At 41.7% G+C, this 17,302-nt stretch overlaps 1 protein-coding gene and 1 long non-coding RNA gene across 2 annotated transcripts in view; both read right to left on the bottom strand.

Annotated features, from left to right (window-relative positions):
• Positions 1 to 1,030: 1,030 nt before the first annotated feature.
• Positions 1,031 to 10,903, bottom strand: LOC148685841 (uncharacterized). The gene is made up of 2 exons (XR_015949451.1): positions 6,951 to 10,903; positions 1,031 to 6,275 (listed from the first exon to the last, which is right to left on the bottom strand). It is a non-coding gene; the product is annotated as an uncharacterized LOC148685841 (long non-coding RNA).
• An 894-nt stretch (positions 10,904 to 11,797) lies between these two features.
• Positions 11,798 to 17,302, bottom strand: part of HS6ST3 (heparan sulfate 6-O-sulfotransferase 3) — a 150,286-nt gene continuing 144,781 nt past the window's right edge. The window contains exon 2 of the mRNA XM_088667515.1: positions 11,798 to 12,875. Coding sequence (XP_088523641.1) covers positions 12,167 to 12,875 — 709 coding nt within the window. The 3' untranslated portion in view covers positions 11,798 to 12,166. The remainder of the gene's footprint in view (positions 12,876 to 17,302) is intronic.

Genomic DNA, 17,302 nt, shown 5'->3' on the forward strand with positions numbered 1-17,302 from the left:
TGTGACCTGTTCAGTTGCATTGGGTGTGGAGCCTTGCGCGGGGTGTGTGTGTGTAGCAACTATTATGTAGAATAGAAAGTGACAGGTGGGGTAGGGGTGTACAATTTTGGCATCACACAGGGCACTGCTGAAATTTGAGACCCCAAGGTCTGCCAATGCTGGCATAAAATTACACATCCAATCTTCATTCAGGTGTGGAGCTGCTGCTGAAATGGTCTAAGCCTGGCTGCTGAAATGGTCTAAGAGTTTGAGTTATGCCACTCTTTTGGCCATCTTACAGGTGAAACTCGGAAAATTAGAATATCATTGAAAAGTGCATTTCTTTCAGTAATGCAACCTATTATTTTTTATTTTTAAAAATGCTTTCTTTTGGAAATTCCACAGTAATAAAATGAATAGTTACAATAATACAAAAATAAACACCGCTATTACATTTCATTAATTGCATTCCATTTATAACTGTCCCGCCTAACGACAAAGAATTACAATTACAACAAATAAAGGCTTGACATATCTTGCTTTGCAGGTCATGTATCTATCTCATATATTGGTTTCACCTTTTAAGTTGTATTACTGAAATAAATGCACTTTTCGATGATATTCTATTTTTTCGAGTTTCACCTGTAGATTATATCATGTTGCCGGGTAACATGAAACTGAATTGGCTTAGGATCTAGCCTAAGTCTCCCTTCTTTGATCCTACCCTCAGCATGCTCGCAGCATGCCCCCTTTTCAAGCCTTACACCAGCTTAAAATCCAAAAGGCTTGACTCAGCCAGCTGGGTCCCGACACAGCTGGAATGGGGGAGATATGCCAGCATATCTGCTGCTAAAATGAGGATGAGGGAGCTAAACTAGTATAGACTGGCAGTACCAGGAGCCTTCCAGCTTAGCTAGAGATCTGCTGGATCCTAACCTGCTCATACCGGTGGATCATGCTATAGGATTGCTCTCCAACATAGGAGAATAAACTATCCACACACATTAACTTGATCCCTCTGAGATTTCATTACAAAACAAAAATTTCCTGCTTTACAAATGCAGTCAATATTTATTTGCTGTTTATATTTAAGTCACACTTCAGTTATATTCAATAAAATGTGTTTCTCCATCCATAATCATTTTTACAGCTTCTTTAGAAGTTTTACTAAACATCGTCTCAATTTTTACTGAAAATCATTGACAATGATGGGGAAAACAATTTATTTTAGACATCACTATAATTTAACATGGAAAATATTCATCATATTGTGCTTTACATCCATGAAAAGTCAGTCCTGCAAACTATCTTCTACACTATTAAAAACAATAGGACATCCACAATACAATCATGTAGTAGTAGTAGAATCCATACATACTATTGCACATAAACAAGGGAAGAGTCCCAAAGGAAGAAGGACCAGTAATTTATTCATTAGCTTAGCCTTTTGCCAACATCATGGCAAGCAACAGAGAATCCCAATTTTTCTTCCCAGTACTTGAATGAGAGAAGAAGATTGGAAATGGAGGGAGAATTAAGAAACCAGGCTGTGAAGGGAAGAAAAAAGTGCAAGCTTATGGGAAGCATTTTCTTAACAGACAGTTGCAGTCTGCTTCTTTCTTGGGAGTATTAAATTTATTAGGAACCCTGAGCACGGTCTAACATATCAGGACCTACTGGTGACCATACTCCTTTCTCCCTGCAGATTCCGATGGGCTCTCTTTTGCTCCCTCAAGCAACCTCTTTACCATGCCCTATCTCTCATTCCTTTAAACCAGTGATGGCCAAACTTGCCCCTCCAGCGGTTTTTGGACTACAACTCCCATCACCCCTAGCTAACAGGACCAGTGGTCAGGGATGATGGGAACTGTAGTCCAAAAACCGCTGGAGGGGCAAGTTTGGCCAACACTGCTTTAAATACACACACACACACATACACACACTGCATGCAGGAACCCATTTTATTGTCTAGCCATTGAATTCTATTATCTTCCAAGTGAGGTCAGCAAACCACCAGTGATTTTCTGACTCCACATATTGGAGAATGTTGCTGGTGTCACTAACAAGCCTACAGGGAAAGACCAATGCATACAGTATATATGCCCGTCTCCTGGTTGCATAGCTTTCACCCATGGAAAACAGTACTTGTGTAACATTGATGTCAGAGAGAGTTATGGCAGTCCCCACAGCCATCTTGTGATTTGTTGACAGGTAGGGAGTTTCCCTGGCAGGAAGTGGAATAGGACAGTTCTGCTCTCATTTGCCAGGGCCAGTGTGTGGCTTTAGCTGTGATAGCCCAAGTCATGTCCCACTGTTACAGCTAGAATGAACAATACGATTAGCCTGTATGCTCACATACTCCATAGCATACTCCAGATGCTTTGGCCTACAACTCCCATGATCCCTAGCTAATAGGACCAGTGGTCGGGGGAGATGGGAATTGTAGTCCAAAACATCTGGAGGGCCAAAGTTTGGGGATGCCTGGCCCATAGTCTCCTGAAGGGTTCAAATTTTAATCGACTCTCTAGAAACACAAAAGGAATTCTGGGAACTTGCTTGGGGGATAGCCCTATTTTCTCCTCCCCTACATGCAAAGGTTCTGCCTGTTGGGCCTGGAAGTTGTAGCACCATACATTACATCTTGTGTTTCATGGGAATGTAGGGACGTTCCACAAGGGTCCATTCTCATAAATCAACAGAAATCAGAGGTAAATTTAGGAATTACTTCACGACACTGGAAAGCCAATGAAGTGGGGAAATAACAAACAGAAGCATCACTTAGTGACAGAGTAATCTGCATTCACAGCTGCGTTCCAACACTAATCAAAATCAAGCCCTGTCTGAGTCAAGGAGTCACTGTTGAGCGAGGGCCAGAACAGGTGCATATAGCAAAACCAATTACCTGAAAGTGCCACTGAAACACAAGCAATTTAAATGCATTTTAGCTGATTACATTGTCACTTTCAACTCTGGACCCCAATCCTTAACCCTAAATCCAACAGATATGCAGTCTGGCAGATGGCATGGCTGTCTATCAAAACAAGTTAGTTTCCCTGGTCAGATTTAGTGGCCGAGCCAAGCTACATCTTACGCCTAAGGCATAGGGTGCCATTACATTTTCATTTTTTATTTAATTAATTGCAAATGCAGAGCCCCCAATAGTTATTGGAACCCAGCATGTGAGGAGGTGTATGCCTCCCTTTCCCAGTCATGATACAGACAAAAATCCCCCTTGCGTGGTGACAAGTCAGCTCCAGCTGCCGCCAAGAATGTGAAATAATGGTGTGAAAACTCTTAATGTAATGGAATTGATTTACTTGGCAAGCAACACTCGAATTGTGTGGAGCTGAAGGACCTCCAGTGTCTTCTACACAACAGCTGAAATATATGAATTGATCCTCAGACATATGTTCATTTATCACGGTATTTTTTGAAAAGTTTAGTGAGAGAAGAATAAAAATATGCTGTGTGCAGATCTGCTTTTAGTAGTCACACAATTATCTTCACATAAAACACACTCCTTATATATCAGTCATATTTTGTTTAGAGAATGAAGTCAGAAACTGTTGGGGTGGGGGTGGGGGAACAGTTCAAGCCAATGTGAAATGCATATGATGAAGATTCCTATAAGGAGAGATTATTATTATTATTATTATTATTATTATTATTATTATTATTATTATTATTGATTTATACCGCGCCCTTCCCGGTTCAGAAACCCGGGCTCAGGGCAGCTATCAACAAATTTAAAACACTTAATTGTAATACAACATAAAAACAGCATGAAATACAGTATAAAAGCATGAATAACAATAAAATTCAAAGTTCAAAAATCAATTTGGGGGAAATCCATCCAATAAACATTAGTCACCAGGGCTAGCTGGCTAAATTAGTCCTACTCGGGCTAGGAGGCCAGGGGAGAATTAGCTGTGGGGTCCCAGAGCAGGTACTCTTCATAAGGGGGGGGGGGAGAAAAGGGAAATAAAAGATCAAGTTGAGTTTGAATTAAAGGCCAGGCAGAATAGCTCTGTCTTACAGGCCCGGCAGAAGGAGGTTAAGTTCTGTAGGGCCCTAGACTGATGGGACAGAGCATTCCACCAGCTCAGAGCAATCACTGAAAAGGCGTTGGCCCTGAAGGAGGATAGTCTGACTTCCTTAGAGCCCGGGACCTCTAAACTATGGTTATTCATGGACCTTAAGGTCCTCTGCGGGGCATACCAGGAGAGGTGGTCCCGTAAATATGAGGGCCCTAAGCCACAAAGGGCTTTAAAGGTCAAAACCAGCACCTTGAACCTGACCCTATACTCCACCAGGAGCCAGTGCAACTGGTAAAGCACTGGGTGAATATGCTCCCATGGCAGGGACCCCGTGAGGAGCCTCACTGCAGCATTCTGCATCCGCTGGAGTTTCTGGGACAGTTTCTAGGGCAGCCCCGCATAGAGCGAATTACAGTAGTCAAGCCTGGAGGTGACCGTCGCATGGATCACTGTGGCCAGATTGGGGCGGGAGAGGTATGGGACCAACTGCTTAATGCGGCGAAGATGGAAAAATGTCACCTCAGCTGTTGCTGTAACCTGCACCTCCATGGAAAGGGAAGCGTCAAGAATTACACCTAAACTCTTAACGGAAGGCACTGGCACTAATTGGGCCCCCGCAAGAGAAGGGAGTTGGTCCCTCATCCCCATGCCATCCGGACCCAGCCAGAGGACCTCTGTCTTCGAAGGATTTAGTTTCAATTGGCTCCCATGAAACCATCTAGCCACAGCCTCCAAGCATCTGGTCAGTGTGTCTGGGGCTGTCGGTGTGGCCATCCATTAGCAGATAGAGCTGGGAGTCATCAGCATATTGGTGACAACCCAGCCCAAAGCTCTGGACAATCTGGGCAAGGGGGCGCATAAAGATGTTAAAAAGCATTAGGGAGAGGATTGCACCCTGTGGCACTCCATACAGCAAGGAAAGGCGCGGCGACATCTCCCTCCCTAGCGCCATCCTCTGTCCCTGACCAGAGATAATAGAGCACAGCCATTGTTGAGCTGTGCTCCGTATCCCCACATCGGCGAGGCAGTGGTCCAGAAGATCATGACCGACCATATCAAAGGCTGCTGACAAATCTAAGAGAATCAGCAGTCCCGACCTGCCTTGATCCAGTTGTCTACGGAGATCATCCATTAGGGTGACCAGAGCTGTCTTGGTCCGGAAACCAGGGTGGAAACTGGACTGAAATGGATCTAAAGCCAATGTTTCCTCCAGAAATGCCATGGAGAACAGGTCAACAAAGAGTCTTGTGTGACACAAGACTCTTTGTTGACTTTGCTGAAAGACTAACATGGGTCTTCCTCTAGGAAGGGAGAACAGAGTAACATCCCAAACACAGAAGTTGGCCAGCCAATAAAATTGTGTTTGTTTTGTTGTTTCCTTGTGTTGCTGCTCCTCCTGTTTTAAATTGCAAACCTCCAGAACAGAAACATACCATTTATATTTCTCTGCTCCAAGACATCCCAAGTCAGTTTAGCCAATGGCCAGAATGATGGGAGTTGCAGTCCAACATCTCAAGACTCAAGGCTGAAGAATACTGCCTACTGTAACCCAATGGGCTGACATGAGTATAAATAAAACAATGACATTGTATTTAGCTCCATAATTTTTGCAGCTGAATAATTTTGCTTCTACCAGCCTTTTCTTTGAAGCATCAGATTGGGCTATCTCAAACAGCCACAAAAAAACAAGACTGTTTTTTAAAGCAGTGGTCTTGTTTCCATAAGATAAATTGTACAATAATATTTGAGACCAATTTTTTACATTCTTATTGCTGCTCAAAGTCCCACGAGGGACGGCAGGCTGCACAACTCTTGGGGCAGAAAAATGTGGGTTTGGTGCAAATACATACATTAGAATAAACTGACAAGTTTAGAGAAAGCCCGGTCTATGAAAGATATTGATTAATTTGTTGCCAAAAATAACTTGGTAAAAATGCTAGGGTAGAGAGCTTTTTGCTCAGTGGGGACCTCCAGCCAATTACTACTGAAAACATTCAGGTGTATTGGGCACACTTAGTAAAAGAACAAGCAGCAGACTCTCTCTACAGAGAAGAGAAAGTTCTTTTGCAGCATCCAAGTAGAAGTATTATGGTCTTGTTTTGACATGAAATAATTTCCTAAGAACCAGAACTTTAATATTATAAAGTGGTAGCTGCAACCATTTGGGTTTCCCCCTTTTCTGTGTGGGGAGAATCCTTGTGAATGGGTGCTGCTGCTTTGGCTACAAAAGGATCTGCGCTTGGAGAATGAACTTGCCAACTTTGCTGCCACATACACCCAGACAACACCATTACTGGCCCCAACAACATCCAACATACCATCTCAGGACTATTTAATTGCTCATCTTCTAACATTGTGTATGCCATCAAATGCCAACAGTGCCCTTCAGCTCTCTATATTGGACAAACAGGCCAAACCCTACGCCAAAGGATAAATGGACATAAATCTGACATCAGGAACCAGAAGACAGAAAAACCAGTAGGAGAACACTTCAATCTCCCAGGACATTCTATACAAGATCTCAAAGTAGCTGTCTTACTACAAAAAAAATTCAGAAATAGACTGGAAAGAGAAGTTGCTGAATTGCAACTTATCACCAAGCTCAAAACCATGGAGGGACCTGGTTTGAACAGAGATATCGGATTCTTATCTCATTATACATGATAAGCGATCTTCAGCCATCTCAACCCTTGCTTTTTCATGCAAAACCATTTGCAGTCGTTTGCGGTCATCAACAGCTATCAGTCAGTCAATCACCCATTTCCACCACCCTTCTGAGTGATCCCCCCTCCCCATCCCTTCTCTACATAAGTGCCTGGAAACTTCCATTTCACTGTATCTGAAGAAGTGTGCATGCACACGAAAGCTCATACCAAAATAAAAACTTATTTGGTCTTTAAGGTGCTACTGAAGGAATTTTTTTTATTTTGCCACATCAGTGTATAGGATGAAAACGTGCAGTGTGAATTGACAATAGCTATTTTCTGACCTCATTTGAAGCTGCATGATAATATCAGCACTGAAACTGGAATGGAAATCTAGAGGAAGCAAGCTGTGAATGTGGCCTTCTGTTTATAGTTAAGCATCTTTTTTGCTGATGCGACAGAGTCTATCAACAAATTATCACAGAGAACATGAAAGGGCTTAGAAACTCTTTTGTAGCTTTTAAAAAGGGGGCTGGTGGATAATAATTAGATTACAAATAGGCTTTTAAAGAGTTCTTGCCAAAGGCTTGTTATGCTAAATTGGTGGAACTGTTTTGTTAATGCAATAAGCAAAATGTTGTTTTATGTTACAAATTAGGCACTGCCTTTTGATAATTTTCAAATTAAACAAATCTTCTGCCTAATTCATGAAACTGGAAACATTACTACTTCAGTCACATAACCTCTGCCTAATTCCTAAGATTAGTGACACCTTTGCCTAATTTGAGATCTAAACAAAGCTTCCGTCAGTTTTGTAAAATTGAACGGAGCAAAACTTCTGCTTGACTTATAAATCTGCCACCTCACTGCATGATTAATTAAATAAACAAAGTTTTAAAGGAAATGGCAATTTCATCAAAACAAAAGTGAAATGATGTGAAAGATCCATGACTATAATTTTCCACTTTTTTTAAAAAGGCACCCACACAGGAAAATGAATTGGATTGGGACTAAAGCATGGGGAGAGATGTTGTTAGCTCTTTCCCACTACAGTGTTTTTCCCAGTTAAAATGCCCTTCCTTGAGCAGTTTCGTTTCCTATGGGGAAAATGCAATTTCAGAGGAGGGTTGTTTTAACTGGGAAAACACAGGGGAAAGGATTAGAATGTCCCTCCCCAGATCCACTGATTCACAATTTTAATTTAAACAACAGAGGATCCTAATTATGGATCTTCAGAATTGTGTCTAGTTTCAGTCAAAACTAGACATTAATTTGACACCAGACTGCAAATTTTATCAGACAGTAATGTATCAATTTCTGAGCGTTTCATAGGCAAGACCTAGGCATTGCTCAATTTATGAATTAGATAAAGATGGCACCTAATTTACAAATTAGGCAGAAGCATGGAAGCATTCTGATTTGATTCTAATTCTGCAAGTCCTCTGCAAGTCCTGGAGTTAAAGCCCCTGAACAAAGGGTTCATGGCAAAACAACCATCAGTAACAGATGAGTGCATAGGAAAGCCTGAGGGAGCAACCAGAAAAGCAGTCTGATAAAAAAATAACAAGCTCCATGATGAACCAGGGCAAAGATCAGAAGTGGCAGAGCAAAACCAGGAAGCAGATACTAAAGAATGGACTATATAGCTCAAGATGGAAAGTACAGGCCAACTCTTGAAAGCCAAAGTCCTCTGCTTCAGGTCACACTGGTTCTGTCTACTTAGTGGCAGGCTGCAGAAGAAAAGGAGGCAGATAGAGGCATTTTTCACAAGCTTTTCTCAATTCATGAAACAACCACATACCTCTAAGCTGCCCCGAGAGCCAGATCATCAGGGCTGTTACCAGCTATCATGCTAAAAATCAGCTTACTTAGAAGAGAAAGGAACCTAAGAATCTCCATGAGTAGAATCTCTTGTCCTGGTGTCTCCTTATTTCTTATACTGATTTCGCTGCCAACTACGTGTTCAATACCCTTCCAGTTTCCTGACCTTCTGCTGCTCTCTTAGTGCACCTGTTTCCTGTTCTAAATTGCACCAAGCCCCAATGAGACAAACAAGAGCAGAGTGGGATCTGGTTTCCCAAATATGTCAGATAACCAGCAATAACACTGTTAGCTGGGAAAGCAGCATGCTCTACATACAACTACCGGTAATAAAGAGTAGGTAGGATTTCATGCAAAGGTATCTAATATTAGCTTGAAAGTGCACCAACACTTCAAAAAGAACAGTTCATCTCAAAACCAACTTCTTTGTGCCATTAAGAGGATCTGCTTATCCTGGTTGCTGTGTTTTCCATCTGAATTTCAGACATATGGAAAACTCAGATATGACAGCTTGAATTCTGAAATACAATGCATGGATCGTTTTTTGAATGCCTTGAAAAGAAGATAGCTTTAAGAACTGTAGTATTAAGACAGAATACATTATTAAAGTAAATGAAAACAAGGGGTGATATCCAAGGGCACAATCTAAATTACTCAACACCATGGGTATGGCTTTGGGGAGCAGCAGAATAATTGCTGCATCTGCAGACCTGATCTTCATGGTGGCTGCAGCTGAAAAGTGGGGAAGCACAATTGGGCTTGGATCATGCCCAGTGCTGTCACACAATGGCAGCAAGGCTGGCCTGGGATTCAGCCTCCTTCCCCTTGAATGCCTTGTTTTGGGGCTTTCTGTTGTATGATGATGCCTTATATACCTGTAGACCTTGTATTCGAGCAAGTCCTGCAGCCAAGCAGGTGCCAAATTTCTCTGCTTTCCTTTGGACCATATCAGCGAAGTCAAGAGGGGGGTCTTGTCTGGGCAACGCATATGCCCATATAACAGGTGGAAGGGGGAGATCAGCACTGATGGAAATGATGATGGCATCAATCTGGTGGCAGCAGCTGGCAGGAGGCTGTCTGAGCCAGGAAAGCAGGGAAGAGGGACAACTCTGCCTAGCCAAGTTGCCTCAGCCAGGCATAAGGGTAGTGGTGGATTGCTTTGTCTATCATACTTAGAGTAAACTCACTGAAATCAATAGGTTTTTGCAATGAGCAGGAATCTTAAAGCAAAGTGATGCAGGTAAGATTTATCAAATATCCGAAATCACTAGATTCAAAAGTGAAACATTCTAAATCCTCTCATATCTAAGCATTAAAGCTGCAGAAACTTTACCCAACTTTTGGTGAAATAATTTGATCCTTGAAATAAATGTTTGTGGAATTTTATCACCCATATTTCTAATTTTGTCATATGAATGAGTAGAACCAAAACTATAGCTTGACTCCTTTGGCAAACATGAAATGCATCTATAAGCCAACCCCGTATTTTCTAACATAAAAAATCGACAAAAGGTTGTAATAAAACGATAAACAGCAAGTATGTTCCTAACTTTGGATAAGACACTGTAACAGAATATTCACAATTAATTTCAAGAGGTCTAAATTTGTTGCTGACTCTGGAACTGGGAGATTTGGTAGTGTCTGGCTCTTCAAGCTTTTGATTTCTGATGAAATTTCTGCAGCATTTAACCCATTCTCATATTTTAAAGCAAAATCCAATAATATCACCTCACATTATCTATCTATATAAATAAATATAAATGCTATTTTTGTAAAATAATATGTATAACATAAATAAGTATTTTGGGGGCCCCTCAATTAAGGCACCTGGGGCAATCCCCTAACCAACTCACCATTCCTTATTCCAGCCCAGCATATGAAAGTCTTGTTAGAATGCAATAAAAATCTTTAGACGTGTAGTTTTTAGTTTCAAATTTTGCTCTGTGCACTAAAGACGTCCCTAAAGATTATGAAAGTTCCAGAACCGGGGATACTGGGGACACATGAATCTGTGCACAAACATAAGTGGCATGGGAGGTGGAGGAGGTGGAGGTGGAGGTGGAGGAGGAGGAGGAGGAAGAGGAAGAGGAAGAGGAAGAAGAAGAAGAAGAAGAGTAGTTTGGATTTGATATCCCGTTTTATCACTACCCGGAGTCTCAAAGTGGCTAACAATCTCCTTTTCCTTCCTCCCCCACAACAAACACTCTGTGAGGTGAGTGGGGCTGTGACTAGCGAAAGGTCACCCAGCAGCTGCATGTGGAGAAGCGGAGACTCGAACCTGGTTCACCAGATTACGAGTCTACCGCTCTTAACCACTACACCACATTGGCCATGGGTCACACTATAAAAGTTATATCCGTGAAAAACCCTAATACATAAATTTGAGGAATATATTCAGGTCAGTACTTTACTACATTATACTCTGACTGGATCCTTTATAACCCCGCCCTGCCCCCAGCCCCGCTCTGGAAAAATACTATCAAGACAACCAAGTCTGTTGCCCTGAATTTTGTGCTCTCAAAATTCTGAAGTAGCCAATACAGTCAAACCTTGGTTTGTGACTGCCTCCGTTTGCAACCGCTTCGGTTTCCGACCACCGCGGACCCAGAAGTGTTTACATCCGGGTTCCGCGGTGCTCGGATGCGCAGAAGCGATCTGCGCAGCGCGTGCCTGCGCAAATGTGCTCTATCGGCGAGCGAGCAATTTGAGCGACCGCCTCCACGTAACGGATTGCGGTTGCAAACCGAGGTACCACTGTACTGCTTCTTTAAAAGTATGCTAGTTACTGTGTCGGCCTGTGTACTTTGGCTACTTAAAAAGCATAAATTGGATTTAGGCTGCCTTCAAGCATTTCTTAACACAATCCAAGGTTTAGGACAAATCATGAAATTAGACATCAGACTTCTTCCCTGAAATAAAAGATTGCCTGTAAATAGTTGAAGGGCAGCAGGTTTTTCTCTGTTATAGTCACCACAAACATACACAGTACAATTTACAATGGACTAGAAGACCAACCATGACAAATCTTTGTATATAAGTGAAACTGATACTGTGGCATGAGCTTTCATTTCCACCCTCCTTTCAAGCTTCCATTGTAAATACTGTCATAAGGAAAAACCTTAAGATCAAGGTAAGGGCAACGCACTGGAAGACACTGGTTGCTATGTGGAAAGGATTCTTCCAGGAGAGGGAGGCAGGCAGGTAGGTAAAGATAACACCGGGAGCCTGTTCCCGTTCCAGCTGAAGCATCTCTTCTCCTTCCACAGGGTCATCGGCCACCAACCACCCCGTGACAAGGAGCCTGATAACTTGTTATATTTTTGATATTGTTTATTCTGATTTTATTAATGTATTTTGATGTTCACTGTAAGCCTACTTGGAAATATATGTGTCAGGAAAGTCAGGATAAACAGTAAGTATAATAAACAAACAATAAATAGTAAGCTATTCAACAGCCAATCAAATAACACTGATTAAGGCGGACTGAAAAGCACAACATACTGTTTTCTTAAATGACAAAATCTAAAAAGCCAAAACATAAAATGCGGAAGGATGGCTGAGAGACTCTTTCTCATTTATCAGAACAATAGGAGTCCCACATATCTATTCACAGTTGAATGATTAAGTTCAATGAAATATCAGTGTCTCTTAGTGTGAGTGTGTATGTATACACACAAGGGAAATTCACCACCGTTCCACCTGACTGTTGTAATCCTCAGTAACAGCTAGTGTTTCTGCTTCCTCTTCTTTTTGCCATTCGTGGACCTTCTGTTCACGCAAAAATTTTCGCTCCTCTCGTCGTTTTTGGCGATTTAGTTCATGTTCTTCTTGCTTAGCATACTGAAAGCGCTGCAGAAATAGGTCTTTAGCGTATTCATACAGCTGCATATCCAGGAAGTTCAGCTCTTCGATACGCTTCCGCACTGACTCACTGATATCCACATTAGAGGCTCGAGTGATATTGTACTGAGTGAACGGAGAGATGAACTCCAGGTTAAATGTCCTCTCAAAGAGATATTGAGTTTTTCTCTGAAATTCTGTAAGCCCAAAGAAGGCCATGTTTTTCAAGTTGTTCTTGGCGCTTTGCAGAAGGATCATGTTTCTTTCACTTTCATTCATAAAGGTCAAATTGTAACATCCAACCAGGCTGAGGTCTGCCAGCATGCGCACCTGCCGACTGTTAGCCAAATTATGGCCACAATTCATGAATTCCTGCAAGCTGACCCCAGACCAGTCATCCCCTCGGTAACACATAGGCAGTTCCTCTGGTGTCGGGCTCCTCCCGTCACACATGTGGAGGGAAGTCTTCCATGTTGCACCCCTTTGAACATGTTTCCATTCACTCAAGTACCGTGACACAGGGTCTCTCAGCATTGTGATGTAATAGAAGTTCCTGAAAGAATTAAGAAAAGAAATTAAGGTTTCAGGGGTGTGTTGCTTCCTTTAATTAGTCAATTATTAATTGAAGAACATCAAAGAAATGTCTGGAATTGGATATGTTTGACACTGGAATATGATATCACTCAGATAATCTCATCTGTATTACTATTTTCTTTCTTTATAAGATTTCTTATCTACCCCACACCTTAAGATTCCAGAGTAGGTAACAACATAGAATTAAAAACAAGTGAAACAGTTTATACAGTCTGTAGAAAAGTAATAGGGCTTTCTGGTGAGAGCTGGATTTCCTCCAGCTTTCTGACACATGTTCTTCCTCTGTAAAAGTCAAATTAAATCCAACAGTGTGAGATCCAGGATTAGATTTCTTACTTTTTTATTTAAAAAACCCGTAGCAGTACCCCACCCCCACCCCTCTGGGTTTAATCAGGACTGCAGTGTTGGAGAAGGGGGCATTAGCCCTTTCTCCCCGTACCGTTTTCCCAATGAAAATTGGTCCCAAAGCAGTAGGGCAAAACACAGAAGTGTTAAACTGGTACTGAAAACTTTTTCTCCATAGGGCAAATAGCAATGAGGGATTTTCATCAAGAAAAGTGTATAGGGGGCAAAGTAAATCCTTTCTCTCCCAGTCACACAATCCTAATCAGATTCCCACCCCGGTGGTTGTTGTTAAACATATGAAAAAACAGTGAAATATGCAATAATTGATTTCCTGTAGTCATGTAAAGTTCAACTCTGAGAAGCAATACAGAAATGAATTTTTATGTGACAAACATTGTAGGGTCTCTCATCTAGCATTTAATCTCCAAGCTACAGCAATGTAATAGTTAAGAATCCTATTTTTTTATATTTATATTTTCACAAGTGCCTGATTTAAGGTTTGGTCTTAAATAAACCTTAGCTTAGAAAATTCTACTTTTTGGCTTGGTTTAATCAATATATCTTGCATCAGGACCGGCCCTGCCTACTAGAAGGAGCATTTCCACCCCCAGCGTTCAGCCCGAACACTGAGGTCTAGCTCCGAAGGCCTTTTGACAGTTCCCTCTTGGTGAGAAGTGAAGTTACAGGGAACCAGGCAGAGGTACTTCTTGGTAGTGGCATCTGCCCTGTGGAATGTCCTCCCATCATATATCAAACAAATAAATAAATAACTAAATGACTTTTAGAAGACACTTGAAGGGAAGTTTTTAATGGTTGGTGTTTTATTGTGTTTTTAGTATTTTGTTGGGAGCCGCCCAGAGTAGCTTGGAAAACCCAGTGAGATGGGCAGCACAACAGCAGCAGCAGCAACAACAACAACAACAACGGGGGAGGAGACCAGCAGTGCCTCCTATTCACCAAGAGGCCACTGTAGAGATGACATGGGGGGGGGAGGCAGCCTCCAATAAGCGTGCTATTTCTGTTGCTGCCACTGTGGCGGCAGCAGGTGATGCATTTCTTGGAGGCTAGATCTGCTGCCACTATGGATCCTGCTGTCTGAAGTAATTGCCTCACCTTGCCTCATAGGTGAGCCGGTCTTGTCTCGCATCATATCATACAAGAGCTTCTGAATAAGCTCGGACAACAAACTGCATCCACTAAAACACATAAGCACACACACTCTCCAGCCATGTGAAAATTTAATATGTTTTATATAAGGCAAAAGAAAAGGAATGTGTACCGTTTGGAAAGTTGTAAGGGCTAAATAAGAAATGCATATTATGCGGTGGATCTCTAAGGAGATTCAGTCATCTGTGGCCTCTGGCCATGCAATAAAGGAAGATGTCACTTTGTCCTTTAGCTTTTCTCCAGCTTTCTGAATAATTATGAAATTATGGAAAATCTGGCATTGTCAGATGCCCAGAGGCTACAGGTAATCACTTCTCCATGCAGCAACATGTGAAGTTGTAAGCAGCCACTGCTAACTTCCCAGTCACCATTTTTGTTCTACACATAGATCTGATCAGAGAGATGTACTGCTCTGAAAGAAAAGGACAAGCTTAAATTGCCTCAAATCCAAATGTTTGGTATAATAGGGCTTTTCACAATTGCATCATCTGTGCCTGAATGCTGCCTAGAAACAGAAACAGCAGCTTGTGAATTATTTCTATCCTTCCTAATCAATCCTAGCTATAATCCCCCCCTTCATCATCTTCACATGATGTAATACTTTCTCAATACACATGCATCCTTCCCACCAGTCTCCTCCAACACATTTAAAATTCCAAATACAAGACAAGCAGGTTGATAGCATTGAGGTAGATTCAATTAAGTAAATATGCTTACATCACGGAATCAGGGACAGCCCAAGATATGTCTGTGGTGAACAATGATATGGCACCCCCTCTATTCCTTGTAGAGAAGCCAATTGGATTGAAAATGGAACCTTAGTTCAACCCTGGCAATAGGAGAGCAGCCTCTACTGGACCAGGCTAGCTTAGAGGGCTCTGTGCTGCCTACATGCCATGTATAATTGCATCCGCCAACCCCCTGCCACCTCCCCACTGTCATCTGCTGCATTATTCTGTTTTATGGTAGGGCTGGTTCTGCAGGAGCCTGGTACAGTATTGTCAACAATATTTCTCCCCAAGCATAGTTCCGCAATGACCTTAGCCATCCAGGATATGACTAGACTCACCATCTTCAATAAAAAACCTCCTCAGTCTCACTCTGCCTTTTGTATGTTAACAACAGAAATGCAATCATTTCTTGACTTCCCTTTCAAAGTCTTATCTAAGCCTACGTTGTTTTATGGTACTATTGTTAATGATTTTACCTCTACAAGCTGCTTTGAACCAAATTGTGAGATACAAATCTAATTAACAAGCATTGCAAATTCTAACTATGAAATAAGTTATATGACAAAGTAATTTCTAAGGGCCATTTTGCACATCTCTCTTATGGGGGCGAAGAAGTCAGCACACACAGCTTGTTAGCAAGTAATAAATACATTTACCATTTTAAGCCAACATGGTGAATCATAAATCTTTTATAAAGTAATCTCTCCTATAAAAGTAATGTACAAAAAGGCCTTAGCAACAGTAAACATAGCAACAATACTTTGGAAGCCTTGAAGCATTTTAAAATATTAGGAGGACAATATAAGACAGAATGACTACTCAGGGGGAAAGGATCATAGAAAGCAGACAGCAAAGGAAAGAAGGCACTTTTTAATTAAGAATAAAATTTCTTATACTAACTATACAATGCTCTGTTAAATCCTCTCCAAGCAGCACTCCTTTAGGAATAATTACTTAAAATAAAAATAAAAAAGACAATACTTGATGTAACCGTTAACATGCTTGCACTACTATCGCCAAAGTAGAAAGGAAGGGGGGGAAACAAATTCTGTCACCATTTTGTAATATGTGCTATTGACAATTCTACTAATTGCCAAAAACCCAGAAATGAAATTTATTTGGGAGAAATGAAATTTATTTGGGAGAATATTTGGGAACACTCTAACCAAAAGCCTTATCCGTGCATAATGCTAAGCCGTGGTTAACATTAATTGGAGTTAATAAAGCAGTTAAAATCTAGGCATCTTCCAGACGATCACTTGTACCTTGGCTTTTTATACCACAGCATAGTTTCTCTCCTCTCCCTGCTGCCCTCCCCACAGCTTCAGACTGCTATCCAAACACCCTTATGCTGCCTATAGACTGGCAATACCTCGCTTTGTCATTAGTGTCACCAGCCTGCTTGCTATTAGGCAACAGGATGGATGGATGGATGGATGGATGGATGGGGCATGGGAAACCTGACATCTGCTATACCAGTTCTGATCCTCATCCCCTACAACAAAAAGGAGAAATAATTAATTCACCCTTTCCATGTCCCATGCTAGGTTGGAAGTTTAACAACAGACGCTGTGAAGAGAGGCATTTGTCCTCTTCCTTCCCTCTTCTTTTCAGTCTTACCCACTTTTCTCAAGCTGTGATCCTTCTATTCCTCCCAGGGTTCAAGTTGCATTTCCTACAAAGTTGCTCAAGATCCTTTTAAATGGATGAAAGGGAGTCTTGATGGCCTGGGAACCTGCAATCATGTCATATCTCCCACCCCACTCCAAAAAAAAAAAAAAAAAGTGCTTGAAGAAAAGGTGGCAATGACTCTTAAGTTGCTCATTTGAATGCACACCCTTTCCGACACATCCCAATGCATCCTTGTGGTGCCTTTAATTTTTTCTCGCCTCACAGCGCAGCAGCAGTGAAAGCTAGAAAGTGCTTTCAGAACATGACGTGGGGAGTGGGACAAGCAGCTGTTGACAGGCACAGTTAAATGCATGAGTGACAGCAACCGAACCTTGGGAATGGTCTGAATTTCTGCAGCTCTTCACTCATGGCTTTGGAGCCTTTGGGTGGTGACAACTTCTTAATCATAGTTAAGAAGGAGCCGGTTTGGGCTCCATACTAAGGTATGGTTAATGTTACTCAAGTTTATAAA

The sequence above is a fragment of the Zootoca vivipara genome, chromosome 4 (genome assembly GCF_965207765.1).
Source record: "Zootoca vivipara chromosome 4, rZooViv2.hap1.1, whole genome shotgun sequence".
In the NCBI taxonomy this organism is placed as follows: domain Eukaryota; kingdom Metazoa; phylum Chordata; class Lepidosauria; order Squamata; family Lacertidae; genus Zootoca; species Zootoca vivipara.